We start from the raw sequence: 12,567 nt of genomic DNA on the forward strand, positions 1-12,567 counted from the left end.
TCAGGCAGGAAGCATGAGGTATGGCTGCGGCCGTGTCCCCGCCCTGCAGGTGGGTGATGCTGAAGAACGTCCACCTGGCCCCAGGCTGGCTGATGCAGCTGGAGAAGAAGCTGCACTCGCTGCAGCCGCACGCCTGCTTCAGACTCTTCCTCACCATGGAGATCAACCCCAAGGTGAGGGGCACGGAGGGGCGGGACGCCGGCTTGGCACCTGCGTGTGTGTGTGGGAGCGGCAGTGACAGGCGCCGTGTCTTGCTCAGGTGCCCGTGAACCTGCTGCGGGCGGGCCGCATCTTCGTGTTCGAGCCGCCCCCGGGCGTGAAGGCCAACATGCTGAGGACCTTCAGCAGCATCCCCGTGTCCCGGATATGCAAGGTGAGCGGGCCTCCCGCACAGGCGTCTGGGCTCTGTGCGGGGCCAGGGCTCAGGGCTCCTGGGCAGGAGGGTGTTACGGCAGGAACGTTGCATCAGTTCTGTGTTTCTTAAGCACTGTTTCATTTTGTGGCATCATCTGCCTTTTCTGCCATTTTTAGAAGCTTGTCTTTTCCTATATAATTTTCTGTTGTCTGAGGGATACATGGTAATGGTGTAATTGGGAGCATGTCTTTAATAATAGGAAAATTGGCATAGATTTCTCTTAGCAATAACATTCGTATTAATCACTAAGATCAGGGTGGTTCCAGTGCTCATACGTGGAAAGCTCTTTGTAAGACTTTGACTCCGATAAGATCTGCACTGTTTTCTTAGAAAGGGGGCTGCGTTCTGGTCATTCTCTCCTTGCTAACTTCCCCACCTAGTCTCCCAATGAGCGTGCTCGCTTGTACTTCCTGCTGGCCTGGTTCCACGCCATCATCCAAGAACGCTTGCGATACGCGCCCCTGGGGTGGTCAAAGAAGTATGAATTTGGGGAGTCTGACCTACGGTCGGCCTGCGACACGGTGGACACGTGGCTGGACGACACGGCCAAGGCAAGTGTGGGCTGTGCCGTGGGAGGGGGCGCGTGTAGAGGTCACGGCTGCCCGCCGTGAGCGTGAGGAAGGAGCCTCCACCCCCACGCCCGTGACCAGCCTCTCCTCCCCCAGGGGAGGCAGAACATCTCGCCGGACAAGATCCCCTGGTCCGCGCTCAAGACCTTGATGGCCCAGTCCATCTACGGCGGGCGGGTGGACAACGAGTTTGACCAGCGTCTGCTCAACACGTTCCTGGAGCGCCTGTTCACCACCAAGAGCTTCGACAGCGAATTTAAGCTGGCCTGCAAGGTCGATGGGCACAAAGACATCCAGATGCCGGATGGCATCAGGTGCGCCCCCTCCCCTGTGACTCACCGCGGAGGCACCGGGCACTCGCGGCCCGCGCGCGCCGGTGTTGACCACGTGCTGCTTTTCTAGGCGAGAGGAGTTTGTGCAGTGGGTGGAGCTGCTCCCCGACACCCAGACGCCCTCCTGGCTGGGCCTGCCCAACAACGCCGAGAAGGTCCTCCTCACCACCCAGGGTGGGTACCCCGCCCGCCCGCGCCCCTGCACCCCGGGGGCGGGGAAGGCAGCTGCTCGTGTTGGTGTCTCTCCTGGGGCGCCGGCTCCGTTCTGGGAAAAGGCTCGACAGCTATGTGAATGGGGTCTGGAAATTGCGTTTAGGTTTTTGTCTTCGGTTCAGAAGTCATTTTATTTTTTCTCCAGTTTTTTTAAGTTCCTGGCATTAAGTGACATTTTAAAACAGTCTCTTTTTGGGATACACTTTTTAGAACTTCACGACTATGATTCTCAACGTGTGGTCCCCGAACCACAGCTTCAGCCTCCCCTACAACTTTAGAAATGCAGGTCCTCGGGCTACTGGGGCCCAGTGTCTGTTTTGCTAAGCTCCCCCGGTGGCTGAGACACTCAAGTTTGAGAGCCACTCATGTGACCCAGGCTTCTCTTTATGGGAAGCAGGCCCAGAAGATGAGTGATTTGCCCAAACTCACACAGCTGGTTGATAGGACAGACCCGAACAGTTCACCTCCGGCCCGTGATTCAGCTCTGTGGCGGGGACCCCTAGCTGTGGGGCCTGCTTTCTGACTGAGGACAACCTTGAACGCATGCCTCTTGCTGTGGGGCGGTGGCAGCAGGCCCTACAGTGACCAGGAGGGAGGCCGGGCTGGTCAGCAGTTGAGGCATGGATTTAGTCGGGAAGCAGAGGAGGATTTGAGGCCTGGGTGCTGGGCAGATCTCTGGGGTTGGGTTGGTTGTTCTCTTGTGGAAAAGCGTGTGCGGAGATCACTTAGGGTGTTAACACTGGTGCCGCCTACCGGGACCAGGCGCTGGGTCCCCTCAACACTGTAGTGACTGTTACCTTGAGCCTCTGTCCTGCCTGAGCAGTTCTCGGAGGCCCAGGGCTGACGGTGCCCAAGGCCGTGAGCGCCATGTGGAGGCCGTGAGGTTTGAGCCGCCAGGGCCTGGCTTGGGGAAAGCTGAGCCCCAGCCTCTCCAGTCCAGCCTCCAGGTGGCAGCGCCTCTCAGGAACTGGACTCGGAGGGCGCCCTGGCGGTGCTGTTTCTTCTGCCAGTGCCGCCTCACCCCTCTGGCCAGGCATCCTCTGTGCTTCAGGAACGGGCACCGGCGGGGTAGCTTGCAGGGCGCTCAGTTACTCCCATGTAAACATTCAATCCTTTCCTTCCGCTCTCCCGCTGTCCCCTCTCTCCCTGCGGCCCAGGCGTGGACATGATCAGTAAGATGCTGAAGATGCAGATGCTGGAGGACGAGGACGACCTGGCCTACGCAGAGACGGAGAAGAAGACGAGGACAGACTCCACGTCCGACGGGCGCCCGGCCTGGATGCGGACGCTGCACACCACCGCCTCCAACTGGCTGCACCTCATCCCCCAGACACTGAGCCACCTCAAACGCACCGTGGAGAACATCAAGGTGGCCGGGCCGTCCCCCACCCCAGCCTCCCGTGGCCGTGGACTTGGGGTGGTCCTGGCAGGTGGGACCGGGCGGGTCGAGCCGAGCTCAGCGTTGTCTCGGCGCGGGCACACGCCTAGGCCGGAGGGGACGCCCTAGAGTGAAGGTGCTCCATCTTCCACGAGGAGGTAAATGAGTCCCAGGGAAGCGGTGGCAGCCATTCTCCTTCTTTCCGGAATTGTCCAGAGCTGCCGTCGGTCAGGCAGACCCACAGCTCACACGAGGTCCAGTCCAAGGTCGAGCTCTGGTGATGCTGGGAATAACGTGGGCAGGGCTGTGAATCCGGGCCTTCCCGAGGCTGTTCCTTCTGGTTCTTTTTCCTGCTGTAGTAAAAAACCTCTTCCCAAACTCCCTTCCCTCCTTCACGCTGGTCTTCTTTTCTCTTCCAAAAATTTCAGGATCCTCTGTTCAGATTCTTCGAGAGAGAAGTGAAGATGGGGGCTAAGTTACTGCAGGACGTCCGCCAGGACCTCGCGGACGTCGTGCAAGTGTGCGAGGGCAAGAAGAAGCAGACCAACTACCTGCGCACACTCATCAATGAGCTGGTGAAAGGTGCGCCTGCGGTGCGGCGGGGCGCGCGTGCTCCCGGGAGCTCCTCCAGGCAGCGACAGGTCCCGGCCGGGCCTCGCCCGGACTTCCCTCGGCGGCTCGATGCCCACACCTGGGGGCACACGGAGACACGCCCGAGAATTTGTTTTCTTTCTTTGCTCCCTCACTGAACACGTCACAAAATCTTTACTCGCTTTCTACAATGTTTTAGGGAGGCCTAGGACGGAGGGAAAGCAGGGGAGGGGTTGCTGGACTCCAGAGGCCCAGGGACCCCAGGGGTCTCCGTCGGCCCCAAGAGTCTGAACAGGCAGCGCTGCCGAGCTGCCCGTGGCGGGTGGGGTGGAGCCATGACTCCCTGGGGGGCTGTGCTCCTCCAGACACACGTGGTCAGCCGTGCTGGGCGCAGAGCACGAGCGGAGGGGACGGGGCCCGTGCAGGGCGTGAGGGGCACCAGGGGCGGGAGGCGGCAGAGCCCCCTGCGGGGGCAACCCTGCCGGCACTCAGCCGTGCGCCCCTCGCGCCGGGGACGCCGGGCACTGACGCCCGGCCGGGGCTCCTCGCCTGCAGGAATTCTGCCTCGCAGCTGGTCCCACTACACGGTGCCTGCCGGCATGACCGTCATCCAGTGGGTCTCTGACTTCAGCGAGAGGATCAAACAGCTGCAGAACATCTCTCTGGCGGCCGCCTCCGGGGGCGCCAAGGAGCTGAAGGTGACGGCCGCCTCTGAGGAGCTCGGGAGGGTCCCTGCGGAGGGTCGGCAGCTGGGCTGGCTCTCACCTGGGGCCGCGTCTTCCCGCAGAACATCCACGTGTGCCTAGGCGGCCTGTTCGTGCCCGAGGCCTACATCACCGCCACCAGGCAGTACGTGGCCCAGGCCAACAGCTGGTCCCTGGAGGAGCTCTGCCTGGAGGTGAACGTCACCACCTCCCAGGGCGCCACGCTGGACGCCTGCAGCTTTGGGGTCACGGGTGAGTGGGGGCCGCTGCGGCCGGGCTTCTCTCTCAGGTTCCCTCGCCCGTCCCCCGGCCAGCAGCTTGGCCGTCGCCCCGCCTCGCGGGCTGCCTGCTGGTGGGTCCCACGGGATGTGCTACGTTAGAGCCGAGGGGTCACAGCCATGCGGCTGCGCCCCCCTCAGTGGGTCCTGCCCTCCCCCCCAAACAGGGTTGAAGCTCCAGGGGGCCACGTGCGGCAACAACAAGCTCTCGCTCTCCAACGCCATCTCCACCGTCCTTCCCCTGACACAGCTGCGCTGGGTCAAGCAGACAAACGCAGAGAAAAAGGCTAACGTGGTGAGTGGCCCCTTCCCCCCCTCTGTGGCCACGGAGACTGCGGACGCCCACCGGGCGCCAGGGCGACATCCCGCCCCCGTCCACCCGGGAGACGCTGCTTCTCAGGAGGAGGCGGCTCTGCCCTCCCGCGTGAAGCCCCTGCCCCAGAGCCACCCCGCCTCGAGCAACCAGCCCCTCTGCCCTTTCCTCGCAGGTGACCCTTCCCGTCTACCTGAACTTCACCCGAGCAGACCTCATCTTCACCGTGGACTTCGAGATCGCTACCAAGGAGGACCCGCGCAGCTTCTACGAGCGCGGCGTCGCCGTCCTCTGCACCGAGTGAGACGCGCCTTTTCTAGCCCCCGTTTCTGTAACAGTAAAATTAATATTTAACGTTTATTCACTATTAGAATGTGTGGAAGGTACGGACTTGTCAAAGGAAAGTCGTTGGTGTGAGGCTGGAGGATGTCGGAAGAAGCCAGACGGTTGGGAGGTGGAAACGGGAGGGATATGGGACGTGGTTTTGAGGGCCGACGCGTTGCTTGTTTTATGAAATAAAACACTAAGCATGACCCGGCTCTGGCTCCTGTTGACCCTGCGGGACCCCTCACGGCACAGGCAGCCCTGTGCCTAGGCGTGCACTGGCCTGTCCTGGACCCGCGCTCCGCACCGCCCGCGGCCCAGCCCAGCCCGCAGCCCCTCCTGGGGGGGCCAGCACCGCGTTCCTTCACAGAGAACCCGTGTCCCAGACGGATGCCCTCGTCCGTCTTCTCCCTGGCGCCTTCATTCCCACGGTCCTAGGGTGGCGGCTGGAGGTGACAGGTGTGGTCTCCTGTGAAACAGGTTTCTGGCCTGTTCAGTGCCTGGTGAGAGCTCCTGGGGGTTGCTAGGTGACCGGCCCAGGCATTGGCGCAGGCCCCGTGATTAAAAACCTGGTGCTGCTGGAGGGCTGCCTGTGAACCAAGCTCGGCCCCCAGTGGAGTGAGGGCCTGAGGCCCCACTGGACCCTCTAGCCCTGCCCGCCAGCCCCACCCCCACCCCGGACAGCATCCGCGGAGCAGCCTGGAGCCTGCGGGCCAGGCCGCCTCCCTCCTGGTCCTGAGTTGTGCCCGCTGGGGTCTCTAGGTGGGCTGAGGGAGTCCAAAGCTGTACGCGACTGAAAATTAGAGCCCGTTTTAAGTGTTTTCCTCTAAACCAATAAAAAGGGCTTCTTAGCTTTTCTTCAGTCACTGGGCGTGTTTAACGGTGCTGCAGGCTCTCACCCGAGAGCTGGTAATGCCCAGGGGAGCCCCAGAAGGCCCACCGTGGGCACCTGGCCCCGCCTGACACGTCCACGCCCACCGCGTTTACAGGTGCGGGGCCCGCGCACGGAGCTGGTGGGTGCCAGGCAGGGATTCCGGTCACGGGAAGGGATGCTGTCCCAGAAACCCTAAAGGCCTGGCTGGCGGGGGACGCAGGGCAGAAGCGGAGGCCGCTCCAGCTGCCGGAGCCTCGCCCCCGGGCGTCCTGGGGGTGGGCAGGGCAGCACAGGCCCGGGACGGAGGCCCCCCGGCCGGGCGTTCCACGTGGACCCCACAAGGACTACCTGGGGCCCTGCCTGCGTCCCAGCCTCACCTCCACACGAGCTTGGTCCGTGGGGCCCAAGGGGGGACCTCACCGCAGACCACCCCACGTCTGCCGTTGGGAGGTCAGGCTGGACAGTGGGCAGAGCGGGCGGAAAGGGGGACCGGACGGGAGTGTGACCAGCACCGCCCAGGCCGGCCCCTGCACCCCCGCCCGCCCAGCGCCCTGGGAAGCCTCAGGACCCCGGGCCTCCGGCCAGGAGGGACGGCATGGGCGCGCCTCGCCTGGTGGACGCCCGTCACTGGCTCTCGGGACAGCGTGTCCCTGGGGAGGCGGCCGCGGCGAGGGGGCTTCCGAGCCTCCCTGAGGGAAGGTTTTACAGGCTTAGTCAGACGGGGAAAAGGAAAGCCCCCCCCCCCACACACACACCCCCATTCTGTTTCCGCATCAGGACCGTGATCGCGGGAGCTGACAGGACACCCAGCTCAGCAGACCCTGCTCCGGAGAGGAGGCAGGATAGAGGACTGGACAGGGCAGAGGGCGGCTTCTCAGGGGCCCATTTGTTTCCACTGTTGTTATGAAACTCTGTCTCGTCATCAAGGCCGAAAGCCTGCGTCCCCCCGGGGTGGCTGCGCGTGAAGCGCTCGGCGGGGTGAGGGCCCCACGGGAGCCACGGCCGAGACTGAGGTCCGCGAGAGAGCAGCGGGTGCCCCCCACCCCCACCCAAGTCAAGCTTTAAAAACTGCACATTCAGGGAAAGGAAATTCTCTGGGATTCAGGGGAGGTAGGGCCTTTCCTGAACTGGAAACACATTTGTAAGTGAAGTGGGGCCCAGAGACGTTATTTAGCACATAAACGACCAACACCTTCCTCTAAGACTATTCGCTCCTGAAACGGTGACCATACATTTCTATTGCTTAAACCTTAAAAAAAAATAAAGTAAAAGGGCCACATGTTTCATGGAAGCTCTTTTTCTCTGTTCATCAGCGTTGCTGTGACCGCCGAGGCCCCGGCCTGTCACGCGTCACACCCGCTCCCGGGTGACCCTGCTCACCTTGGTCTAGGCCACGTACTGCTTCTTCCTCTTATTTTTCTCAGGGTCTGCAAGTAAAAGTTCCAGTTTCCTCTCGAAGAGTGGGAGCTTGGGCCTCCTGTCGCTCTCGGTCCCGAGTCTGGGGGGCGGCCGTGATACTTTGGCTCTGCCCTGGTGTCTGCCAGCCTCGGGGGGCCCCGGTCCTCCTCCACCCTCCCCAAGTCCCCTGGGGGTCCAGGGAGCCTGGCCGTCCTGCCCCGCGCCTCCGGGCCGCTGGCCTCCACGAGCTGCATGTCCACATCACTGGCCTCCAGGAATGCAGGGGCCCAGCTGGCAACCGTCATGCCTAGGACTGGAATGTTCGCCTAGAGGGGGGTCTTCTAAGCTCACGTCCCCTGGACTCCTGGACTTAAGTGTGTGCAAAGGCACATCACAGCACACATCACCCAGAGAGCAGTTGTTGAAATGACAGGAGGAGTGACCGGGGGATCTTCCAAATCAGCCTCATGAGGATCTAAAAACTGACAACAAGAGGACCTCTGAGACAGTTAGCAATTCCTAGCAGTGGAATCAAGTAGAACACACCCCTTACATGCATACATTATTTCTCCCATCACTGACCTTGGCAAATTTTGCACTATCTGCCCTGCAAATAAATCTTTAAAAATGCATTTGCGGGACTTCCCTGGTGCTCCAGTGGGTGAGACTCTGTGCTCCCAATGCAGGGGGCCCAGGTTTGATCCCTGGCCAGGGAACTAGATCCCGCATGCATGCAGCAACTAAAAGATCCCACATGGTACAACAAAGACCCCGTGTGCCACAACTAAGATCCAGCAGAGCCGTATTTTTTTAATGCATTCAGTAAGTACCCCACAGCCCCCAAAAGCCCAAGTGTTCACCACTGCCAGGGCTCAACCTGAGCCCCCATCATCCGAAGCCTTCATCCCAGCGCTGGCACCACCGTGCCCACCACCAGGGGCAGGCTGAGATCATCTCCTCCCAGCGGCTCCTCCAAAGAGCAGGCGCCGGGACCCTGGTGGGGGCCACACGCGGGCCTCCCCGGCTCCCGACCGGCCTGCAGAACAGGCCGCTGCCCGGGCTGTGGAGCCTGGGCCCCCCACACACAGCCGTCCCAGGTGGCCGGAGGAGGTGGACCTGAGTCTCTAGGTCCAAACACTCACTGTTTCCAAGGTGCCCGAGGTTGTTCTCGAAGGCCCGCTCCGTGCACAGCAGGTCTGAGCAGCGGCCCCCCAGGGCAGCCAAACGCCCCCCACCTCTACCACCGCTGGCCAGAGGGGGCTGTGGAGTTTTCCGGACCCTCCTCACCCGCCCCCTCTGTACCAGAACTTCCTATTTATTCTTCTTCTTTCTCTTCCTCCCGCGCCAGTGCTCTGGACTGAGGGGCTCTGTCTGGAAAGGTCTGCAGAGAAAGCTCAAGGGCCCGCAGCTAGTCCCCAGGGTGGGGGCGACCCAAGCCGTGCGGAGCCATCCTTCCAGGCGCCCCGCTTTGAGGGCTGGCGAACATCAGGTTGACTCACGCAGCCCCACGGGCGTGCACCTCCCTCCCTGCCGGCCCGCGGCCTCCGTCACGCACAGAGGGACCCCAGGCCCGAGGCAGTGGGGCTTCCCTTGGGATCCTTTCCCTTGGGGGGGTGAAAACTTGCAAGAGGGCTCATTTCCTCTTCGGACAGCGGACGCTCTTATTCATTCCAGAAGGAAAATGAATATACGCACCATCCTCTATAGGCAACTGGTCAGAATTGTTGGAATTCACCAAGCGGACACTCGTTCCTGTGCCCCGTCCCCATCCAGGCAGAGCAGTGAGCATCCCCACCAGGCCTCAAAGCCCCAGGACCCAGGCTGCGGGGGTCCATGGTGGGGGCTGGGGATGAGGGCCTCACACGGCCTTAAACCAGTATCAGGTCTCACAAACCAAGAGGTTCTCTATCACCGGTGTCGGGTAGGGTGACACAGCAGCAGGCCCGCCCCGTTCTCTGGCGGCACCTGGGGTCTTAAACCACCGTGAGGCCAGGGTTAACTACACTTGCGAGAGTGAGTTTCATTTTGACTGACCGTCATTTTGAGATCGACTGATTGCAAACCTATGGTCTTGTCAATCTTTCAGGCAAACTACTTTGAGTCTTTTTTTTTTTTTAATTGGAAAGAGGAAAAACAACTTAAATATCAAAAGGAAGTTTCTTCTAAAATACAGCATCACCCCTGGGCAGGGAAGAGTTCACAGAGCAGGCCCGAGACCGCTCTCCTTAGAAAGGTCTGCCTGCAAGGTGGCCCTTGGCTGGCCTCTGGGAACTTGGATTTCAGGGGGTTCCCAAATTTCCCTAAAGACAGGAGCAGCTGCTGGCTTGTTCAGTGACATACCTCTCTCCAGACACCTTCAACAAAGTCCAGGTGATTTACTTCTTGTGATTGACCCAGAAAAATAAAAGGTCTGAATAATCCTATGAAGGGGAGCAGACAGCAGAATTATGTTCAAAGGCAAGGAACGAGGGGCCCACTGCCCAGGCCAGCGGTTCCTGCCACGCGGACGCTTGTGGATGGTGCCTGTGCATGGTGGGTGGTGACAAGGAGAGGCAGCTCCCAGGAGCCTGAGCGCAGGTGGGGCAGCCCTTTGCAGGTGTGGTTTGTGGGACTAAAATGCCCCTGGAAGCAGAGAAAGTGGGAGCAGGAACACAGCGAGGAGACAGACTCGGCAGCTGGATTCAACCACCAATCCACCCCATCGGGAAGTGCCGGAAAGGACCCACTCATTCTACACAGCACCTAGCACACGTTCTGGAAGATTCTAGATCAGCTACCCCAAACCCTTCCTTTACAGACACAGAAGCTGAGGCCCACACAGGGGCCAGGCCTTGCTCAGGGTCCCGGGGAAGAACCCAGGGCTGGCATCCCATATTCTAGAACCTTCCCTCTAAGCAACTCTTGTTCTTAATTGAAAGACAGACTCTCAAAGGACAGGAAGGGTTCCTGCTGGGTGGGGAGAGGCCACGGGGTCTGCTCTGGACCTCCGGCTCCCTCCACCCTCCCCACCGTGTCCCCACCGCGGAGAGGGGAGGGTGAACCTTGAAGCCTGTTTCTCTGCCTCTTCTGGAAGCCGCCCCGGTGCTGCGCACGCTGAACATGGCCCGGATGTGGCTGGGATGGCCGCTCCGCAGACCAGCCATGGCTCAGGGGCGGGTGATGGACCCTTCACTTAACTGCACAATGTCAAGTTCACAGGGGAAAAGCACAGGTCAGTGGTTACCAGGGGTGCGGAGAGCTGACCACAGACGGGCAGGAGGGAACTTTCTGGAGCCGTGGAGCTGTTTCGTCTGGACTGCGCTGGTGCAGTTGTCCAAAGTCAGAGCTATGCGCTCTGTGAGTTGTAGCTCGGTAAGACAAATCTAGGGAGTTTTCAAAAAAAAAAGTTTTTAACTAACAGGAAACCCATAGACAGCTGGCGGCGTGGGAGGGCAGCACACGACCGGTGCCTGGGTTTGGGGAAAAGCCCCTTCACACCCGGATGCCCAGATTTGTAGAAGCTCATGGGGAAAGTTGCACGTTCATTGACATTGAAAGTTCTGGGGGCCTCCCTGGTGGTGCAGTGGTTAAGAATCCGCCTGCCAATGCAGGGGACACAGGTTTGATCCCTGGTCCGGGAAGATCCCACATGCTGCAGAGCAACTAAGCCCGTGCGCCACAACTTACTGAGCCTGCGCTCTAGAGCCCGTGAGTCACAACAAGAGAAGTTATTGCACTAAGAAGCCCGTGCACCGCAACAAAGAGTAGCCCCCGCTTGCCACAACTAGAGAAAGCCTGCGTGCAGCAATGAAGACCCAACACGGCAAATAATAAACTTAAAAAAAAAGAAAAAAAATTTCTAGAACGTTGGAGCAGGGAGGGGCCGCTCATCAGCTCCCTGCCCTCCCTGCTTTGGTCTGTTTTTAACAGATGAGAAATGTAAGCCCAGACTCAGGATGAAGTCGCCCAAGGTGACAGACTCAGAGAGCTTTCCCTGAGAAGCACAAAGTCATTAAAAACATTTGACAATTTTTGTTTTAAATCATGCTAAGAAGAGCAGAGAGAGAACATCCACTGAAAACAAACCAAGACAGATCACAGCTCAACTTACTTCCTTGCTGTTTCATGTCACTTGCTTTCCTCCAGAATCCCAGGGGTCAGCGCCCTACACCCTGTGGGAGACACATCGGTTACAAACATGCACCACTCGCCACCCTGTGCGCCACACGTGGTCACTCAGCCTTCCCCAAATCGGGCTCCTGGGAACTCCAGTTCTGAGGCAGAAACAGGAAACGCTACAAACCAGACCCTAGAGCACCACATGCATTAACATTTTTTGTATGCTCTTTTGAATGTTTTTTCTACCTTTCCTATTTCTCTTTGGAGACACTATCCCCTTAGGTGTCCTGCAAAGCATTCATTCCTTTATTTTTGGCTGCGTTGGGTCTTGGTTGCTGCGCTCAGGCTTTCTCTGGTTGTGGCGAGCGGGGACTACTCTTCATTGTGGTGCGCGGACTTCTCATGGCGGTGGCCTCTCTTGCTGCGGAGCACGGGCTCTAGGCACGTGGGTTTCGGTAGTTGCAGCACATGGGCTCAGTAGCTGTGATGCACAGGCTTAGCTGCTCCACAGCATATGGGGTCTTCCCTATATGGGATCTTCCTGGACCAGGGCTCGAACCCGTGTCCCCTGCATTGGCAGGCGGATTCTCAACCACTGCGCCACCAGGAAGTTCCTGTATTAGCATTTTAAAGGCTAGAAAAGTTCCCAGCAAAACCCAAAAATCTACTTTTTTTTTTTAAGTATTAACTGAAGTCCATACGCTTAGATGTTGCTGATTTTCCCCCAAAGTCATTTTTCTGTCCCAGGATCCCATCCGGGACACCACGTCACATTTAGTTCACGTCTCCTTAGGCTCCTTCTGCTGTGTCCCAGCCTCCTCTGCTTTTGATGACCTTGACAGGTTTGGCAGGCTGTCCCTGGGCTGGGAGTTACTGATGCCCTCCTTGTGAACACGCCTGGTTACTGGTGTGGGGGGGATGACCAGAAGCAAGCTGCCTTCCCATCACGAGGGCATCGCGCAGGTGCTGTCACCGCAATGTGTCCCATCACCGGGCTGCGGCCGTGCCTGGCAGGCCTCTCCACTGTACAATGACCTTCTCTCGCCTTCTTCTCCATCCCACCCCTTGGGAAGAAGTCAC

At 59.6% G+C, this 12,567-nt stretch overlaps 1 protein-coding gene and 1 pseudogene across 3 annotated transcripts in view; one reads left to right on the top strand and one right to left on the bottom strand.

Moving 5' to 3' along the window:
- The window catches only part of DYNC1H1 (dynein cytoplasmic 1 heavy chain 1), a 64,227-nt gene extending 58,901 nt beyond the window's left edge, over positions 1–5,326 (top strand). For all 3 annotated transcript variants that reach the window (XM_057733949.1, XM_057733950.1, XM_057733951.1), the window contains 11 exons: positions 50–173; positions 260–373; positions 796–966; positions 1,081–1,298; positions 1,387–1,490; positions 2,687–2,898; positions 3,336–3,489; positions 4,054–4,196; positions 4,286–4,454; positions 4,648–4,775; positions 4,969–5,326. In XM_057733949.1, the coding sequence (XP_057589932.1) occupies positions 50–173; positions 260–373; positions 796–966; positions 1,081–1,298; positions 1,387–1,490; positions 2,687–2,898; positions 3,336–3,489; positions 4,054–4,196; positions 4,286–4,454; positions 4,648–4,775; positions 4,969–5,097 (1,666 nt within the window). In that variant the 3' untranslated portion in view covers positions 5,098–5,326. The remainder of the gene's footprint in view (positions 1–49; positions 174–259; positions 374–795; positions 967–1,080; positions 1,299–1,386; positions 1,491–2,686; positions 2,899–3,335; positions 3,490–4,053; positions 4,197–4,285; positions 4,455–4,647; positions 4,776–4,968) is intronic.
- A 2,051-nt stretch (positions 5,327–7,377) lies between these two features.
- LOC130851204 (uncharacterized) lies at positions 7,378–10,532 on the bottom strand (annotated as a pseudogene).
- Positions 10,533–12,567: the final 2,035 nt, after the last annotated feature.

The sequence above is a fragment of the Hippopotamus amphibius genome, chromosome 4 (genome assembly GCF_030028045.1).
Source record: "Hippopotamus amphibius kiboko isolate mHipAmp2 chromosome 4, mHipAmp2.hap2, whole genome shotgun sequence".
NCBI classification, from domain to species: domain Eukaryota; kingdom Metazoa; phylum Chordata; class Mammalia; order Artiodactyla; family Hippopotamidae; genus Hippopotamus; species Hippopotamus amphibius.